Source organism: Prionailurus bengalensis, chromosome A1 (assembly GCF_016509475.1).
Source record: "Prionailurus bengalensis isolate Pbe53 chromosome A1, Fcat_Pben_1.1_paternal_pri, whole genome shotgun sequence".
Lineage (NCBI taxonomy): Eukaryota > Metazoa > Chordata > Mammalia > Carnivora > Felidae > Prionailurus > Prionailurus bengalensis.
In genome coordinates this window covers 232,102,155-232,121,344 of record NC_057343.1, presented here as the reverse complement: position 1 = coordinate 232,121,344, position 19,190 = coordinate 232,102,155, and the positions used below count along the sequence as shown (strand labels likewise).

Sequence of the window (19,190 nt, the reverse complement as noted above, 5' to 3'; positions counted from 1 at the left end):
GGGTCTTGCTCTCTGTGATGTGACCTCTTGCCGCGGCCCCACATTCCCAACCCAAGAATGGCAGGCTAGGGGATGAAGGCAGCAGTGACGTTGGCTCCTCCTCCTTCTCATGCCGGTGGCCAGAGGGTGTAAGGAGGTACTCTCAGCAGTTGTTGAGGAAGCCCATGCCCCCCACCCCAGTCCTGTTTAAGCTTTCTGAATCCCTACGGAGATCCATGCCTACACTATTCTCCCTGCGGATTAACGATGGTCTCTTCCCCTGTCCATCCACTCAAATCTATCACGGGATCATCAATCCTTTAAGCTATCCACATTTGCTGGTCCAAGAACAACAGAAACAACTTCTGAGACACATTGTTAAAACATTCTCCCCTTCTAACCCTAAAAGGAAAAGTTACACACCCTTTATTTACCATCACTTGGAAATGACATACAGAGCAAAATTTCTAGATGTGACATTTTTCCCTTATGATTTTACACTTGAAACCATTTTGGGGATGAACACCCTTGCGACATGTATGATACAAACTCCCTCCTGCCTCCTGAGAGTGTGCGGGACAAATGCCTAGCCTCTGCCTCCTGATGTGCACCCGTCATTAGGAACATCAGGCCTTTCCTGATGGGTGGTAACTCAGGGACGGTTGGGTGAGGCACACAGGGCAGGCTGTAGGGTCTTCTCCTCGTTGCTCTTGGGCTGTGACACTTCTTGGCTTCCTGAATTGCTTTTTACATTTTTTTTTTCTGTCTTCTCTCCACCATTATTGTTGATGCCTGTTTTTTCTTTCTTTTTTTTTTTTTTTTTTTTTTTGCAAAATCGTTCAGTTCTTTAATTTTTAGTCTATTGTACAATATGGAAGCTCGGGAAAACAGTTACTTTCATTTCCGTGAGACAATCTAGGGTAAGACCCTATGCATATGGGTCTGTCTAATCCAGAAGGTTCTTGGATCTTAGTGTATATTCGGGGACACTTGCTGACCCTTCTCTCCTGCTTCCTCATTGACTGTCCTGCCTTTTAGTTGTGTTTCCGTCACTCGGACTGTTGGACAAGCACTTTCCATGTCTATAATGTACGTGGTTGTGACCAGATAGTTTGTCTTTGGGCTCAGGGTCTGTGTGAACCAGGGACCAAGAAGGTAAAGCAAATCTTACCTTTTTGTAGAGACTCCTCAGATCTCGGTACTGCCACATGCTGTTTAGGACCTGAGACGCGGCCTTGACCACTTTGGGAGAGTGTCTGATAGAGAGAAGACACGTAAGATGGTGAAAGTGGGGCAGCTGGGTTTCAGACTGACGCTGACTCATCAGGATCCAGCGTTTACAGAAAAAACCCACATCCGTATGGCCTCCCGGCTGGGAGTGCAAGGGATGGTCCACCAGTCTCGAACCTTCCTCTCATCGGCACACCCATGAGGGCAAGAGATAGGAACACAGTCAGCTTGGCAAAGAATTTTCAAAATGCAAAAGGAAGAGCAGAGCCTTGAGTCTGAATGCAAATTTAGTGTTTGACTAAAAACACTGAAGTGGAAAAGAAAGAAGAGAAACACACCGATCGGGAAGGGCCAGATTTGGGAGGTTTAACGGCAGTGTTGTGTAATATCTGTGTAGCAGCAAGAAGAAAAAAAAATATTTTCATTTTCTCAGCTGAAGCTTGAGAGCATGTATAGTGTTGGTTCCGCATGCCTACGTGATTACAGGGAGCTGCTCTCCATTTGCCGATGGTACCACGCACAAGGGACCGGCAGCGAAGGAAGATGTGTGTGCATGCTCTCTCACATGTATACACAGGAAGGCATAAGCATCTAGAAGTAAAGCCCTGTGTACAATTAAAGTTCCATCCTGCGGATCATTTTTTTTTTTTGAGTCATGGCCTTAAAATCGTTATGAAACACACAACAGCTAAATATTTTGACTTTTGGGTCGGTGCCAACCTGTGTCTCCAAACAGACACGAGGTCAATAAATCTGTGTTGCTTTAATGTGATCACATTCTTGGAAGTTATTTTGGCTGGTGGTGGCGGAAGCTATTAATTAATTACCTGTAGATACTTTATTCTAATGGCCAATTCCATAAACAGCTGCACCCTCTAGTGGCTGTTAGTGCCACTGTGGCCTGTCTCAGGGGCTGGCGCATTTTTCTATAAAGGGTCAGATAATAAATATACGCCACTCGGAGGGCCATATGGTCTCGATCACAGCTACTGAGCCCTGTGACTGTACCGCTAGAGGAGTCATAAATAATACATCAGCGAGTGGATGTGGCTGCGTTCCAATAAAATGTTATTTACAAAAGTAGGCAGTGCAAAAGCAGGTGGGATGTGGCCCCTGGCCTGTAGATTGCTGACCCCTGGTCTATGTGTATGGTGACTCCTGGAGTCGGGCAGGACATAGCCATTCATGAGGACTCCGAGGTGAACCCACCTGAAGCTGACCAGTGGGGCAGTGGCCCAAAGATTCCCAGAAGAGAAAATCTGAGTTGGGACCAAAAATGCCTTTGAAATAAAATGGCTTTTGAAATAAATAGAAAGTGAGCAGATGGTTAGATGGGATGAGGTTGAGGTTGGATAGGAGAGCTGGAGTAAGTGGAGGTTGTGAGGACATGCATTTTGTGATGGAATTATGGGATGTTAATACATGGTCAGTTAAATGTCTGCTATTTTCCTGGGTCTTCAAGTTTGCGATTTAGACCAAGTAAGTTGAAGGTTCCTTCATCCACTTGCTTACTGGTGACAGTAACAGCCATGCTTACTATTTTTATCACGGAGATGAAATACAATTTTGGCTGTGTTTGAAAACACTGGTTATATCATGCGTTTTCAAAAGAAAAAAAAGTAGAGTTCTCATAAATTCAATTTTTTTCACTATGAAAGATGAAACGTACATACGTAACACACATATTTTCCTTTACTAAATGCATGGTTGCTAAATGATCTCAGAATTTTTGTTAGTGTCATGCGCTACATGTAATATTAGGTTCCTTTGATTTAAAGACAGAGAATTTAGAGCTTTTCATGGATACAGGTACAGGTGTGTGTCAACCTTATATAATCAATTCAGGTTATATATATATATATATAATCAATCAAAGGTTAAATGTTATGTGTTGCTGTATTTTATCATTGTTAGCTAGATATTTGTCCATGACAACAGTTAAGCAACTCTTGAGGAACATGCATTAATATTCAGATACTGGTAAGGTAGTCGAGACACAGCATGCAAAAATTATTCAGAAACAGTGTAATTTTTTTGTTTCTCCTTCTTGCTTGGGTACAAAATAGAAAAAGGCTACAAATGTGTAATGAATAGCAGGTTTTAACCTTTCAATTAAAATGCCAACACATCACAGGGTCATAACATGCGACGGTCAAAGACACATTGCTTTTTTTTTTTATACTTTAATTTTGACCCATCACTAGACTGATACCATAGCAACTTCTACTTGAAAGACTATAACTATTGATTGAAGGACTGAACAATTGAGTGTTTCTAATGTGACAAGTGATTATAACCTAAGCCGCAATACACAGTTCCTTACTGACAAGTAACGGTTGAGACTGTTAATGGCTTTTCTGTCTCATGACAAAATGCAGTGACACAGTCAACCCTATTTCCTATATAATTGTTAAATTTAGAAAAAAAAAACCCAAATGTACTTTTGAAAGAGATAGATGTGACAGGATGTCCATAATGGGTGTTTAAAATGACGTGAAAAGAATAATTTAAGTTATCCAGACTTGAAAATAGTAAGTATAAGATTCCTATAAGAGTCATTGATGATTATACCACACCTGATCTTCACCAACGTTGTCAAATGAGGGGTGACTGCACCGTTGGTGCAATTCATCGTGGGTGTTGAGCACAGCTACTCAAAGCCGCAGGACCCCAGAACCCCAGTGTTGGTGGTTGTATTAGCAAAACACAATGAGTTGTACAGTTCAAACAGACTATGACTGGCAACTCACCAGTCCGACTCATTAAAGGCGTGGCATACTTTAAATTTCTGTATATTTAGAAATAAAACACATAAATACAGAGTCGTAGAGAGGCATGTTTTTCCACCTGTGCCTTATGCTATCTGGAATTTACAAATCAGGTTTGAATTAAACTTATTTCTGTTAATAATTTTTAAGGACATTTTAGGGAGGGCAGATCTGTACAAATTAACCAGAGCAAACTGCTCTCCCTCTATTTTTCAATGATTAATCCCCAATTTAAAAAACTCTCCTTTCAATAAAGAATTTCTATTTTGTTAAAACTTGTCGAAGGCCTTGGGAATCTCAGCGCCTAATGTCATAACAGAATCGAGTGATAAGTGGTGAGTTTAGTGTTAAGATTCAGAACAGTTCTTCTGGATTCCTTTTAAGGGCGGTGAAAAGCAGTAACCAAATTCAAGTGTAGGTGGGAGATGAGGCTATCTGCAGTTATAAAAACCTTGTTTTGATCCCCAAATTAGTCATTATATAAAAAAGAGGTAAATCACATGGAAAGACGGCTGAGATAAGCAGGAAAGTAGGGAAGATGCCTGACTCAACCCAGTTCAGTACTGATTATTCAACTCGTGTGTAAATCTCGACTATTAGCTTTGGAAAAAAAAAGGGCAAGGGCCAATGAAATGAAACACATGACTTTCTTAAAAGCAATTTTCAGTCAAGTCAAAGGACAGTTATGAGATCATCTATAGTGAAAGAAACTTCCCATTAACAATAATCAAGATTGGACAAGACCTATCAGGACCATTTTCTGGATTGGCATTGTGGATACACACTCTTCCATGGATGGTTTCCTGAAGTGATTTTTAGGTTAGTTTCACCAAGTAGTTTTATTTGACCATAGGACTGATAAAAACACCTCTTCTCTTTAAGGCCCATTTAGTGATGTATGCTACAGTAAGGATGTTCACACAATTGGAAGAAATTAACACACGCCAGACCACCCTCAAACTCCCTATTCTTACATTTCAGAGAAAAAAAAAATCTTTGAACATCTCATGAATATGCACAAATAGGTCAGAATGTTTTGTGGACTATGGTTTTATTGTGTGTGTGTGTGTGTGTGTGTGTGTGTCTCTGTGTGTGTGTGTGTGTGTGTGTGTTTGCTTAAAAAAGCATTGACATATTAAGCTCTTAATGTTCAAAACGGGTAAGCATTTCAATTAGAGATTCCAAAGTTCTACGGAAGCTCTATGAAGAAGAAAACCATGTGGTTTCGTGTTTATGTAGAATAGCAATCTATTTTAAGTACAATATAATAACATACAATTCAAGCCAACTATCTATATGGCACCATTACTGCATGAGTCCAGTGGGGCCTCTCTACTTGATATACAAAAGTATTCGAATCCTAATACTAAGTTGTTGACTGAACCTCTTTGAAGGTCTTAACCAGAAACCAGAGACTTTTTATTATACAATGGTAATATCCTGAATCAAATGAAATAATGAGAGAGAATTTCCAAATAGTCTCAAAGTACATCCTTTACAGCCCTTAATAATGGAAGAAAAATTATTTAGCGTTTAGCTGTGAAGAAATGGGGGGAGGCAGGGAGTGGAAAGTCAAGAAGTAGACCTTGGGTAACAAAAGGTTTACCCTCTTAATCTCATTGATTACATTGAGGGATTTCTAGGAGGCAAAATTTAATTAAGGTTTGTGAATGTTTCTGTAACACTGACAGCTTGCTGATAGACTGACACCCTGGCTTCTGAAGATATGTTTTGGTTGCATGCAGCAAGATACCATTGATTCTTAAATCAAATGGGGGACATTTCCATTTCCTGGAAGTGCAGCTCGTCAGACACAGAGCCTTATCTTTCTTTATTCCACTAGTGTAGAAGTCCTTCCTTACCACCATCCCCTCTGCAGAATTTCTATTCATGCTTTAAGACTTGATTATCACTTCTTGGATGTTAGGGAAGCCCCTTCCTCAGTTTTAGACTGCAAAGGACAGGCACAGTGACTTGTTAAACTAAACTATTTGCCTCAAACGCATGGCTAGCATGGAAGGATGGCAGGTCAGCAATGAGCTCTTGGGCTCCCCACTGTGTGCTCCCTCACCCTCCTTGCATGGCTTCCTCTGTACAGCTGACGAGGGAAAGGGCACGAGGATATGGATCCATCATGAACACCCGGGCCTGCAACCACAAAGGAACAGCAACCACAAAACACTTTCATATACTCAGGTTAAGCGGGTTGTCTTTCCTAGTGTATGCATGCTGGATTGTCAAATGTATCTCTCCAGTATCATGGCAGTCACCAAGACTACCAGTTAAAATCAGCTTTCACCATGGGTGGGAAGCTTGGAAACCATTTGCTATTTCCCTCCTCTTGAATATCCAGTGACATTCAACAATGTTACCCATGACCAATGGATGCTGCGTATACTTAGAACCAATTCTAGCAATACCCATTCCACAGTGATATGAAGTCACCGTCCGACTTACTTATCTCCTTTGCTTTTGGAGATGCCAACCAACTTCTCGATGCCGCCCGCATCCCGTAAGGCCTTGGCGTTCTCCATGTTCTTGGTGATCACTTCGTGCAGGGTGCAGCAGACGGCTGTCACCGTGTCATCTGACATGGCCTTGCTCGCTGTGTTGTTGCTGTTGTTCCCACCTGGAAGCCTGTGGACGAGGTCTCGCATGGCATATTTGCCTTTGGGAGAAAAAAGTCAAGGGAAGAATTGAAATGAGGCCAAAATGGAAGACGAGGGGAGAGGCGATGGTAGGAACAGGGGAGAAAAACCGAGAACACAAGAGGCCACATTAATGCATTATTGTCTGTTTCTCATCACTGAAAATTCTCTGTTGGGTCACTGCTCTGTTGGGCATGGGTCACTGAACCCATACAGAGAACAGTTTTTCCCTCATGGTGAGTGCATGGACTTTCTGATGGATGTGGGATAGAATTTCTGGGCAAGTTAGTCCATGACTGTAAGCCTAGGCTTTTTAAACCTGTACAGCAAGAACACTAATGGTACCTATCTCACAAGGCTGTTGCAAAGATTAAATGAGTAAAAGTGTGTAAAGTATGTAAAATACGAGGAGTACTGAGGATGTGGGACTCTGTAGATGTGAGCTGTCAGTGGTTCTTGAAGCCAAGAAAACATATGGTATTCGAACATCACATCAAAAATACCTTGATGGGAACTACGTTGGGGCCTGAACTATTTAACAAGTCAGAGTCAAACCACAAACATATGGACAGCATGATCGTGTACGTAACTTCCGAGTTCTGGCCCTTATAAAACAAAGAGAAACACTCAAAGCAAGGGAGAGAGGCTTTACAAATGATGTATAACTAGGTGTCCTTGGAACTCTGGTAACCCAATGATCCACCTGTCTCTCTGATGGGATTTATTGTCTGGTTCTACCATATAACACTTACTAATTTGACACATTCCCCTTTGTGTGAAAAACAAAGAAAATAAAATCCAACTTTGCTTCCTTAATTTGCTTCATCATTATTAATCTTGCTGCTCTCAATGATAGAGGTACTTATAATGACATCTTTATGGAGTACTTTTAGTTTACAAAGCATTTTAGGCATTACCAATAACCCTGCAAGACATTAATTCATCCCACCTGCAGCTTCCAATTCTGTTCCATTAATTTACTTCTGGAACTAAGTAAATGAGTGCCTGTAGCAAAGTTGGCTGTTCTTAAATTTTTCAGATGGAATTGGCACGTGTCCAAATTAAAATCCCTTCCTTGTCTCCTATCCCCCAATTAGACATATTTAGCTAGCTCCCGAAAGCCATTTGAAATAGTTTTCCTCCATACATGTCCCTAAAGGATAGCCTCTTCTGCTGTTTAATCCTCCAGTGCGAGGTGCCTGGGGTAAGGAAAGGGAACTCATGGGAGAAGGCAATGGCATCTCCATTCCAGGCATTAATAAATAAAACACAGGCCCATATCATTTTGGTATCTGCTCTTATCCTATGTTTAGGTGGCTTATTTTAGCTTGGGCCAAAAAAATGCTGATGTCTAAATTACTGAAATAGGAAAATGTCTTCGTTCACTTGATGGTAGCTGAGAAGTATCTGACAAAAATGGTTTGCCTGAAAACCCCCAAGCGTAGCATATTTATTTTCTAAAGACAATATCTAAAATAGTTAGGAGAAGATCCTTTGTGCATGGGCAGTTCTCTGAGCAACTTGCTGTATGTATTTATCATTAAATCACACTCGGCTCTGGCTAAGATTTTCCTTTTGCTGAGCTCAGCATGCCGGGGCTTCATCAGGTCATTAACCCCCAGAGATTATATCGTAAGGCAAATCTGAGTTCCACAGATGTGAGAAGATGGATGAATGGGGGGATGGCTTAAAATTTTTCTTCCTAAGGGAAGTGATGGAGGAAGGGAACAGAAAGCTATTTCAATCACTGGGCATACAGGGGCATTCACGCTCCTGACGGAGTATGGAAGACTGTTTGTGACCTTGAACATCACTGAGGTTGAAAGCAAAAATGAAAAGAGAGAGAAGATTCGGCTGCAGCATTTTCCAGTTTTTGTTGTTACTGTCAGTTAAAAAGTTATCTCAGATAAATTTGAAGGTGTGTTTCATTTTGCATGCTTTCCGAATCCAAGAGCCGTGAATGAAATACAAGGTGTCCCCCTAACATTCAGGTGACACAGGCAACTGCTTCCTCCCAGAGCAGCCTCCCCCGCTTGCCCCACGACGCTGTATAAACACTGTTTTCCATTCCATGGAGAATGATAGGAGTCACCGCCATATATTACCTACCGCAACCTGTCAAGGAAACCCGTTGGAATGATTTTATTTCTAATATTTCCAATACAGTTCACTGACATTTCACTGGACAATTGGAGATTTTTCATATATCTATTTCTTAGTCTATGTGGAGGGATACATTTTAGTCTAAATTTTTGACCATCCAAGTGGAGAGACAAATCAAGTAAAATCATTCCATAGAGGGGAAAACCTCTGAACAAAGTTTGTTAATTCTCTAAAGGGCATACAATTGTTTTAGCCTTCGATTATGCTTCTGAGAAAAGATGTCTTCTCATACTAGAACTTGAATCCTGTCATCATGTGAAATTTGCATAGCAAGAATAGCTCTGTGTGTGTGTGTGTGTGTGTGTGTGTGTGTGCATGTGCGTGTGTTCCGAAACTTGGAGGCTAATTGGGTGGGGAAAAGAGAAAACAGGAGCATAGAATAATTACAGCCATAAGTGACCTTGTGTGGCAGGCTAATAACAGAAGTCCAGGGAAGGGAGACTGCACTGGGGTTACCATGGAGGAACTGACATGGGAAGTCAGCATTCAGATTTTGTTCTATAGGTTAGGGGAGCTCCAAGACCAAGTTGATATCTTACAAAGAGAATTCTGGTACTGCAAGAAGGAAGGTTTCAGAATAGAAAGAATGAAGTTTGGAGAAACGTGTAGTCTTTCTGTTGACAATAAAACTCTGTTTCTCTGAACTTCTGCTGAAATTCTGAGCATTACAGCACAAGGTGGCTTTTGCCTGTAATCATTCAGTGTCACATATTTTTTTTTGTTCCCTAAGTTTCTAAACATTAGAAAGAGCTAAGAAGCCTTTGCTGCTACCAATAAATAAGAGGTGCTCCCTCTTCTGCCCCCCAGTCAAGCTTTTGGGTCTCTGAGGTCTGAGGTTTCTTTGGAGGTAAAAGGAGTTAATCCTCAGGTGCCTGGGTGGCTCAGTCGGTTACGCATCCGACTCTTGATTTTGACTCAGGTTCATGAGATGGAGCCCTGCATCAGTAGGATCTGAGCTGACAGCATGGAGTCAGTTTGGGATTCTCTTTCTCCCTTGCTTTCTGCACCCCCTCCCCCAGTTTGTGCTAAACAAACAAACAAACAAACAAACAAACAAACAAACATTAGAAAAAAAGGAGTTCTTGAGATTCTCTCTTTCCCTCTCTCTCTGCCCCTCCCCTGCCTGCACTCTCTCTCCCTCTCTCTAAATCAATAAAAATTAGAAAAAAAGGAGTTAACCTTCTTTAGGAACTAATTTTTGTGCCACAGAGGCAATGAGAAAAAGTTGTGAGGCAGGTGAGCCAAACTGCAAGTTTTTCAGTCTAACACCACGAAGGGGATCAGGTCGGTTTTTGTTTTGTCTCAGTTTGGTTTCAGAGACAGAGATGGACAGAGGGAAGGCTCTTCACAGGCTAAGGAGGAGCGTGGCCGGATGCCCAGATGGATGGCATCTCCTTAGGAACCTGGAGGAGGAATACTGGAGGTTCTTCATGGGTCTGGAATGTCAAGGACACCTGGAGCCCAGCGGCGCCCTTGTGGTGCATTGGGATTCATGTGGGTGCAAAGGAGATCATAAGCAGACAGGTGTCACCTTGGCATTGAGTCTGGCAGGAGGCACGGGAGCCTCCGAGGCCACGGAAAGGCCAGTGGCATCAGCAACCACTGCAGAGAGAGCCACTCCCCCTTTCTCTGGATCTGATTGGTTTAAAAATAAGTGAATGGGACGGCCCAGACTGAAAGTCACAGAATGATTCATTCATAGAATGATTCAATTAACAGGCAACTGTAATATTTTGGAACAAAAACAAGGACTTGTGACCACAAAAAGGTGGCTGTGGGTCAGGGACAGGACAGCAGCCAGCCATCATGGAGAATCCCAGGATGAAACTGACACGTGAAACACTGGTGGTGGTGGAGGAACGGAGGAAAAAGGGGTCAGAAGTCTCTCGCTGGAACAACGAGGTGGGTCGTGAAAACCAAGTGAATTTAAAACTTTTAATAATAGTGGACACGTTAGAGTCTATCGTACTTTCTTCGCACAAAGAAAAACACGCAGAATTATTTAACCTGATATGCGATACGGGAGAACAACACAGCAAGGTTCCATCAGGGAGACCCCACTGGTCATCAGGTTCCAAAGACGCCCAGATTTGTGAAAGCAAAGTGGATGCCTTGGCCTGCCTCCATTTGCAAGAACTGTGCTCCCCAGTAGCCACTGTCATAGAATCGCATGTGAGAAAAAGAAAAGAAAAGCACGCTGCTCCCTCGGATTGAAACAAAACAAAACACAACTCCGCCACCACCAACACCACTGCCAATGAACAGATTGCTCCGTTTTGCTCAAGTTCCTGGTAGAGGCGCATACGTGGGTCATTTCTTCTAAGTTACCTCGTCTCTGGTGAAAATAACACTATTTCTGGTGTGCATTTCTGGTATGAAATGACCAGCGGAGATATTATGAGTGTGTAAGAAATACCCCGAGTTTCCATCAATGACAGACTAACTGTAACCTTGTAACTTTGATACCCTTTCCTCCATGCACCTGTGTGCCTACCTGTGTCTCTGTGTGTTCCCTTTAAACACTGAAGTGTTTAAGATCTGTTGTGGGGTGCCTGCGTGGCTCAGTCCGTTAAGCATCCCACTCCTGATTTTGGCCCAGGTCATGGTCTCACAGTTTGTGAGATGGAGCCCTGAGTCAGGTTCTGCGCAGACAGCATGGAGCCTACTTGAGATTCATATTCTCTCTCTCTCTCTCTCTCTCTCTCTCTCTCTCTCTCTCTCCTTCTCCTGCTTGTGCTCTCTCTTTCTCGCTCTCTCCTCTCTTAAAAAAAAAAAAAAGATTTGTTGAGCTAGTTTTCTAAATTCAGAATCTCTAAAAAATGGAAAATTAAAAATATTTCTTTAGAATGCTTCTTTCTGGAATCATCCGTTTAGAGTATTGGGCCCACGAAGGTGCAGACGGAATTGGGGACCTGAGCAACTATGCTGTCCAAGAAGGGCACTCTCTGCAGAGCAAGTGCAGACGAGGGCTGGTGGAGATTTCGTGACGGCGCCACAGGGCTCCGTTCCTGCTGGCTGCCTCTGCTCCTGGGTTGTCTGTCTGTTTATGACTCTGCTTCTATTTCCATTTCAGGACTAAGTTTATTTGTGGTGTTGATCTGTGCACCACTACTCGGTTCCCCGTCGGTGGCACCAATATTGAGCAGTGCTTTGTGGTCTAGCCGCTGTAAGGTGGCCGACATCACAGAAGTCACCGGAGTCCCTTCCTACATTGATTATGTATCTCTTTTGATCATTGATAGAGTCCGCTGGATAGCTGGTCTTTGTGACGACTCACATGTCTTTCTAAACTTAAATCTCTCTCAAAGCAATGTTAGAGAAAAGATAATTTTAACAACGGCTGGAATGGAGAGCAGTGCTGGGCCAGGAACATCATGACCCCTTCAACTGAGGCCTTAACACCTCTTCGACTTCTTTGTTTCTGGGCTGCTAAGCCTGGCCCTATGAGTTTTTGCCAAGATGCTCTAAATTTACTCTTTTCTTTTCCAATTTTTCTCCTTCTTCTTCTTTTTTTTTTTTGTACTGTGGCAGAATACACATATCATAAAATGTAGCATCTTGTCCACTTGTAAGTATACAATTCAGTGATATTAAGTAAGTCTGTATTGGGCAACTATCACCACCGTCCATCTCCAGAACTGTTTCATCTTGCAAAACTGAAACTCTCTATCATTAAACAATAACACCCTAACATGCTACTTTCTATCGCTATGATTTTGACTACTCTAAGTACTTCATACAAGTGGAAGCATACAGCATATGTCTTTTTTAAAAAATAGTTTTGAGAGAGAGATAGTGAGAGCACAAGTGGGGCAGAGACACAGAGAGAGGGAGACAGAGGATCTGAAGCAGGCTCCATGCTGTCAGCACAGAGCCCGGTGTGGGGCTCGAACTCACGAACCATGAGATCATGACCTGAGCTGAAGCTGGACGCTTAGCACACTGAGCCACCCAGATGCCCCTAGTATACATCTTTATGTGACTGACTTATTTCACTTAGCATGGTATCCTTAAGCTTCATCCATATCATAGCATATGTCAACATGCCCTTCCTATTTAAGGCTGAATACTGTTCCATATATGCATATACCACATTTTGCTTCTCCATTCATCTGTTGACAGATACTTGAGTTGCTCCCTCATTTTAACTAGAGTGACCAATGCTGCTGTGAACATGGGTGTACAATTCTTGTTTCACTTTCCATCTGTTTATGTCTTTGTGTTAGGTAGAAGCTAGACCTGAGTGGTGGGAGAAACACCTGGGGCAGAGTCCCAAGTCCTTGAAGGGGAATGACAGAGACACGAGTTGAAGGCAAGGATGGTGACAAATAAGCTACACAGTAGAAGTCCTAGGGCACGACATCCTGACCTTGTGGCTTCCAAGACCTTGGGGCTGCCAGACCCAAGAGCCAGAACAGGTGCAGAGCACATGCTCTCCTCTTCCACCTCTGCCCCAGGGTAATCCCTAGACTCATTATAATGCATTTGCATTGTGGGAACAGCCCCAACCAATGGGGGAAGGCTTCCATGACAGCTCCTCTACAAACCTTGTAGGGTCAAAAATTCCCCCTCCCAACCTGTGGAAGGAATCTCCCAAATCACTGGAAACAGTCCCCGTTAGAGACCACCCCACCGTAGGTCACACTCCTCCCAGTCCGGAGAGACCCAGTAACACCCAATCCCAAAACACCCTAGAGGCCATTTCCACCTCATGCCCAGCTCTCCCACCTTGAGAGTGTACTTTCATGTTAATAAACTGGTTGGTGCTAATTTCCTTCTAGCTGTCGTTATTCTGAGTGGAGACGCCCATGTAAATCTTGTGGGGACTCCCAGGATCGAGATCTCCATCCACATGACACAGACTCTCTCTCACCCGCAACATTTGGATCTAAAGTGAGTCTCCTTATAGACAGCCTATAGTTGGATCATGTTTTTAAATCCATTCTGCCATTCTGTTTTTTGACTGGAGAGTGTAATCAATTTATATTTAAAATAATTACTGATAAGGAGGACCTTACTTGTGTTACTTTGCTATTTGCTTTGTATACAGATTATGGCTTTTTTTTTGTCCCTCATTTCCTGCATTACTGTCTCTTTTGTGTTTATTTGATTATTTTTATAGTGAAATGTTTTAATTCCCTTATTTATTTTTGTATATATTCTATAACTATTTTTGTTGTGGTTACCATGGGATTACATTTAATACCCTGAAATTATAAAACTCTAAATTTATACCATCTTACTTCAATAACATATAAAAACTTGCTCATATGTAGTTCTACCCCCACCCTTTTCAGTGATGGACATCACAAAATTCCACCTTTGTATATCGTATGTCCAAAAAACATAAAATAATTGTTTTTGGGGGGGGGGTGCCTGGGTGGCTCAGTTGGTTAAGTGTCTGACTCTCGATTCCGGTTCAGGTCATGATCTCATGGTTTGGAATTGAGCCCCACTTCAAGCTCTGTGCTGACAGTGTGGAGCCTGCTTAGGTTTCTTTCTCTCCCTTTCTCTCTGCTCCTCACCTGCTTGTGTGCACACTCTCTCCCTCTCTCTCAAATAAATATTTACAAAACAGTTTTTAAAAATAAAAAAAATAAATGTTTTTCTTAATGCATCAGTCTCTTAAATCATGTAGAAAACATGAAAACCAGGAGTTACAAACCATCATTATAATAATACTAGCTTTTATAATTACCCCCTATATTTAACTTTACTACGATCTATGTTTCTTCATATGGCTTTGAGTCACTTTATTCCAAATTTCAGGATTACATTTCCTTGTAGGAAAGTTCTAGTGATAAACTCCCTCAGCTTTTATTTACCTGGGAATGTCTTTCTTCTTCACTTTTGAAATATAGGATTCTTGATTGATAGGTTTTTTTCAGCACTTTGAAAATACAGCCCATTACCTTCTGACCTCCAAAGAATCTGATGAGAAATCTGCTTATAATCTTAATGGGGATCTTTTTTTTAAGTGATGAGTCACTTCTCTTTTGCCAATTTCTTTTTTTTTTTTTTAATTTTTTTTCAACGTTTTATTTTATTTTTTGGGACAGAGAGAGACAGAGCATGAACGGGGGAGGGGCAGAGAGAGAGGGAGACACAGAATCGGAAACAGGCTCCAGGCTCTGAGCCATCAGCCCAGAGCCCGACGCGGGGCTCGAACTCATGGACCGCGAGATCGTGACCTGGCTGAAGTCGGACGCTTAACCGACTGCGCCACCCAGGCGCCCCTCTTTTGCCAATTTCAAGATACTCTCTGTCCTAGTCTTTGGACAATTCGATTATGTGTGTCTGTATGGGTCCCTTTGGTTTATCTTACTTAGAGCTGGTTGAGCTTCTTGGATTCACATCTTTCATCAAATTTGAGAAGTATTCAGGCATTATTTCTTCAAATAATCTCTCTGACCCTTTCTCTTTCTCTCCTCCTTCTGAGACTTCCACAATGTGGATGCTGCTCTGCAACACTTTCACTTTTCTTCATTTTTTTTCTTTCCATCCCTAGGATTTGATGATTTCAGCTGTCCTGTCTTCAAGTTCATGGATTCTTCTGCCTACTCAAAGCTACCTTTGAATCCCTCTAGTGACGTTTTCATTTCAGTTATTGTAATTCTCAGCTCTAGAATTCCTTTCTTAAATTTCCTTTTAGATTTTCTATCTCTTTAATAATATTTCAATTTTATCCCTACATCATTTGCTTGGCTTTCTCCACATCAGTTTTTAGTTCTTTGAGCATCTTTAAGACAGTTGCTTTAAAGTCTTTGTCTAGTATGTCTGCCATCTGGTCTTTTTCAGGGATAGGTTTGTTGGCTTATTTTTTTCCTTTGAGAGAGCCATACTTTCTTTATATGCCTTATGGTTGTGTGTGTGTGTGTGTGTGTGTGTGTGTGTGTGTGTGTACATGTGTACAAGTAGACACTGGAATCTTATTGTGGGGAATAAGCACAGGAATTCCCTGAGCTTGCACCGATGGAGGTTAACAAGGCATAAAGAAATAGAAAGCCACAGGATGTATGCATCAAAGATTCGGTAAAACAAGATTAGGTAAACAGGGCAAAGGCCCCCAGTATAGGACACAGGCATAGGAATAGGAAATCTCAGGGTGGAAACATCCAAAATGAGGTAAACAAGATTAGGTATTTAGGGTGGAAATGCTCCCCAACTTAGCACAATAGCAGAAAGCCGCTTTCACAGGACGGAAGGACCAAAATAGGTAAACATATAAACAGGGCTATAGACTGCAGCAAGGCAAAGTTGCCCAAAGCACAGCTAATTAGCAAAAGAAGAGCGCCTTGTTGACCCTGAGGTAGCATGCTCTGTCTTTCTTTTCCCTTAGGCAGTTTAGGTAAACAGAGGTGGCACCTTGTTCCTGGTGCCAGGATTTTGTTTTGCCTTGACCCAAACCCCAAACATCACATATCTTCAATAACCCCTTTTCTCCTCATTCCCATGAGTTAGTGTTCACAGTTTCATTGTCTCTTTGTGCACGCCTATCATGCTTGTAAGCCTTCTGATCCTAATAAAAATGGAGCAAGGACCCTGACTTGGGGCTCTTATCTCCTCCTGAACATTAGCCTCTCTCACATTTCAATCCTGCATCTGTTCTCTTGCTGGATAAGAGAGAACTCCAGACCCAGAGTCTACGACACCTTATGTAACCCTGGAAATGAGATTCTTCCTCTTCCCCAAGTTTGCTGTTTTTTTAGTTTTTGTCTTGGTTTTGATTGTGATAGGCATCCAGAGGATCAGCCTGAGGTATAAACTTAAGGTCCTCTCAGGTCTCTTCTGAATTTGTGCCTTTCTCCAGGAATGTGGGGGGCTGTTAATTTCCTCTGCATGTGCATTTGCTTATGAATCTCCTAGTCCTTAAAGTCTTGCTCCCAAAAGGGAAGAAAAATGAATTGAAGGGGAAGTGAGGGTTCCAACACTTGAAATCCCCTGGAAGTCACCTCAGCCAGAGGGGAAGGGGCTTGCAACAGTGTGAAGTGTGCAAAAATGGCTGCCCATCTCTGTGTCAGCACCTCCATTATCAGAAGCAGCAGTGATCAGATTGTAGATCCCTTATACTTGGAGGGCAGAGTCCTCAGTGCCCACCCTGGTTCCCACCAGCTGCACACAAGTTGCTCAGGAACACATACACAGCTGTCTGCCAAGGGGTTTGGGGTGAGGGATATGTACTTGATACTGTGCTAAGAGCTGACATTGACTGAAATTAATATCACTATTTACCCTCCAAGTTTCCCTTGCAAGTTTCCAGCCTTCATTAGACTCCAGAGTTCCAAAATACATCAGATAGATTCTGCCAATGTGGGTAGCCAGATTCCTGGTGCTTCCTACTCTGCCACCTTGCCAGAATCCTCTCTCTACTCTGAAGTTACTTTTGATCAGTGGTTGAAGATATGAAAGTGAGGTGCTGATTTCAACGTGATTCTGTGTCTGTAGGTAAACGTGAAAAGAGCCTTTGCCCCCTTTGCCAAAGAGTGAGTGCTAGCCTTTTACAATGCTCTGTCAATAGCCATAACTCTTTATATAATGTGACCAGGACCTTTTCTTTCTCCTTGGGGAATGACTGGCCCTCATGTATCATAAAATCTGTCACTGTATACATTATAAGGGTATCTATATAAACAGTTTATTATAAAAGAGGAGAAAACATATGCCAAAAAAATCTGTATTATAAAACTGGCTTCTGTGGATTACGACCAAAGAGGTGAAACATTCAAGATGGTATTTCTTGGCTATTGAAAACGTTTGAATTCTTGTTCACATGGGAAAGTTCTGAATCAAGCTGCAGTTATTTCTTGTCTTTACACACTAAAGACTTACACTCGTATCTTCTGTCCCCTGAGAACCCTTTTTGAAACTGTCTTCCCCAAGTCTACACCCCATTGTCAAGTTAATAAAATTTTAAACAATGTCTTTTACATCTAAAATCATCTTAGGGTTCCCGGACTGTTGCTGGGTAATATCAAGGAATTTTCTTCCTGGTTTTATAAAATAAAGATGCTGGAAATAATGAGGGATATTTGGACTTTTGCAGGCTTTTATTTGGTTTAATACCAGTGTGGGAGATGTACTTTCATCAGGCTTCCAAGACAAAAAGACCTAGCAGATAAAAACCAGAGAAAATTGACCTCCACTTAATCATGACAAGTAGTATTATTCTGCCTCAGCACTTATGAACCTTCCACTTTGGTTAAAGCAGGATTCCTTTTGTGTTAAAGAATGGCACAGGGATGGTCAACAAGTTTTTAAAAGAAAGGTTCAATTTCTAGGTTTCAAAGATCCCAACGTCATCTTTATGGGATAAACAATGGGGTCCTGGAGGTTTTCAGTGCCCTCCCTGTCCACAATGTATACTGACTTTCATGCTAGTCCCTAACACCTTATAAAGCTAAAATTGTCTCAATTTTATTATTATTGGTTGTGATGAGTAATCACAGCCATTCCGCCCTATCATCAACGGGTGGGTTCTGGTTTTCTCTCATGCTTGCCTAAAGACCCCTGCAGGAGCCACAGGTCTGTAATTGGGTCAGTTGGAAGAAACATCAAAATAGCCTGATTAAAGGGCTCCAACACATCCTCTTAACACTTGATAAAACAGAAACTAGGCTCTTGGCTACAGGTGCCCCTGCAGAAGTGATATCGTCAACCAAATGAACATCTCTCAGACTGCTAAGAGATTCAGTCAGGCTTTCCGGAACTCATTCTCTTTGAAAGACTGCTAACTAACCCAAGATCAAGAGAACAAGGATTAATTACTTAGACTAAGTGAAACAAATTAATTGTCATTAATGTTCTACTTTGAATTGGGCATGTTAGAAGCTTCCTTATTTCTACTTCTTCTGTCTTTATAAACGCTTGATTTCACAGGTTATGCTTCTAAAAACTTGATAAAACAATCTTTAAATAGGATTTTGTTGTAATTAATCATTCAGAATTCGGAAAAAATATACTAAAAATTTCTTAAAATAGGTAAGATAATAAATTACCAGGGAGAGTTACTAATAATTCTGTAAATATAACGACATGTTGATGGGTCTTGTCTACACAAGTTAAAACAGTAGTTAAATAATATAAAAAATTGCCTTGACCAATTTATTTACTTTCTTTGACCCTAGGTTTTCATGGAGAGAACTGGAATCTCTCTTCCTTTCTAGTAGAGCATAATTGAAAAAATCAAATCTGTATCCATAGATGTCACATTTAAGGGAAATATAATATAATTAGGCATGACAAGCCCATTAAAAGACAAGCACTTTTCATTGGTGGAATTAATGCCTACCACCTCCTCCCAGGCTTGGCTACTGTTGTATGACCCAAGGAGCCCTGCCCTCAGGCAGCATGGCCAGGGCACTGAAAAGTTACAGCTCAGAGAGATACAGGGGGAGAGGGTGAA

At 41.8% G+C, this 19,190-nt stretch overlaps 1 protein-coding gene across 2 annotated transcripts in view; it reads right to left on the bottom strand.

Annotated features, from left to right (window-relative positions):
- The window catches only part of CTNND2 (catenin delta 2), a 940,792-nt gene that overhangs the window by 43,284 nt on the left and 878,318 nt on the right, over positions 1-19,190 (bottom strand). For both annotated transcript variants that reach the window (XM_043601021.1, XM_043601022.1), the window contains 2 exons: positions 6,435-6,645; positions 1,151-1,235 (listed from right to left, as the gene is read on the bottom strand). In XM_043601021.1, the coding sequence (XP_043456956.1) occupies positions 1,151-1,235; positions 6,435-6,645 (296 nt within the window). The remainder of the gene's footprint in view (positions 1-1,150; positions 1,236-6,434; positions 6,646-19,190) is intronic.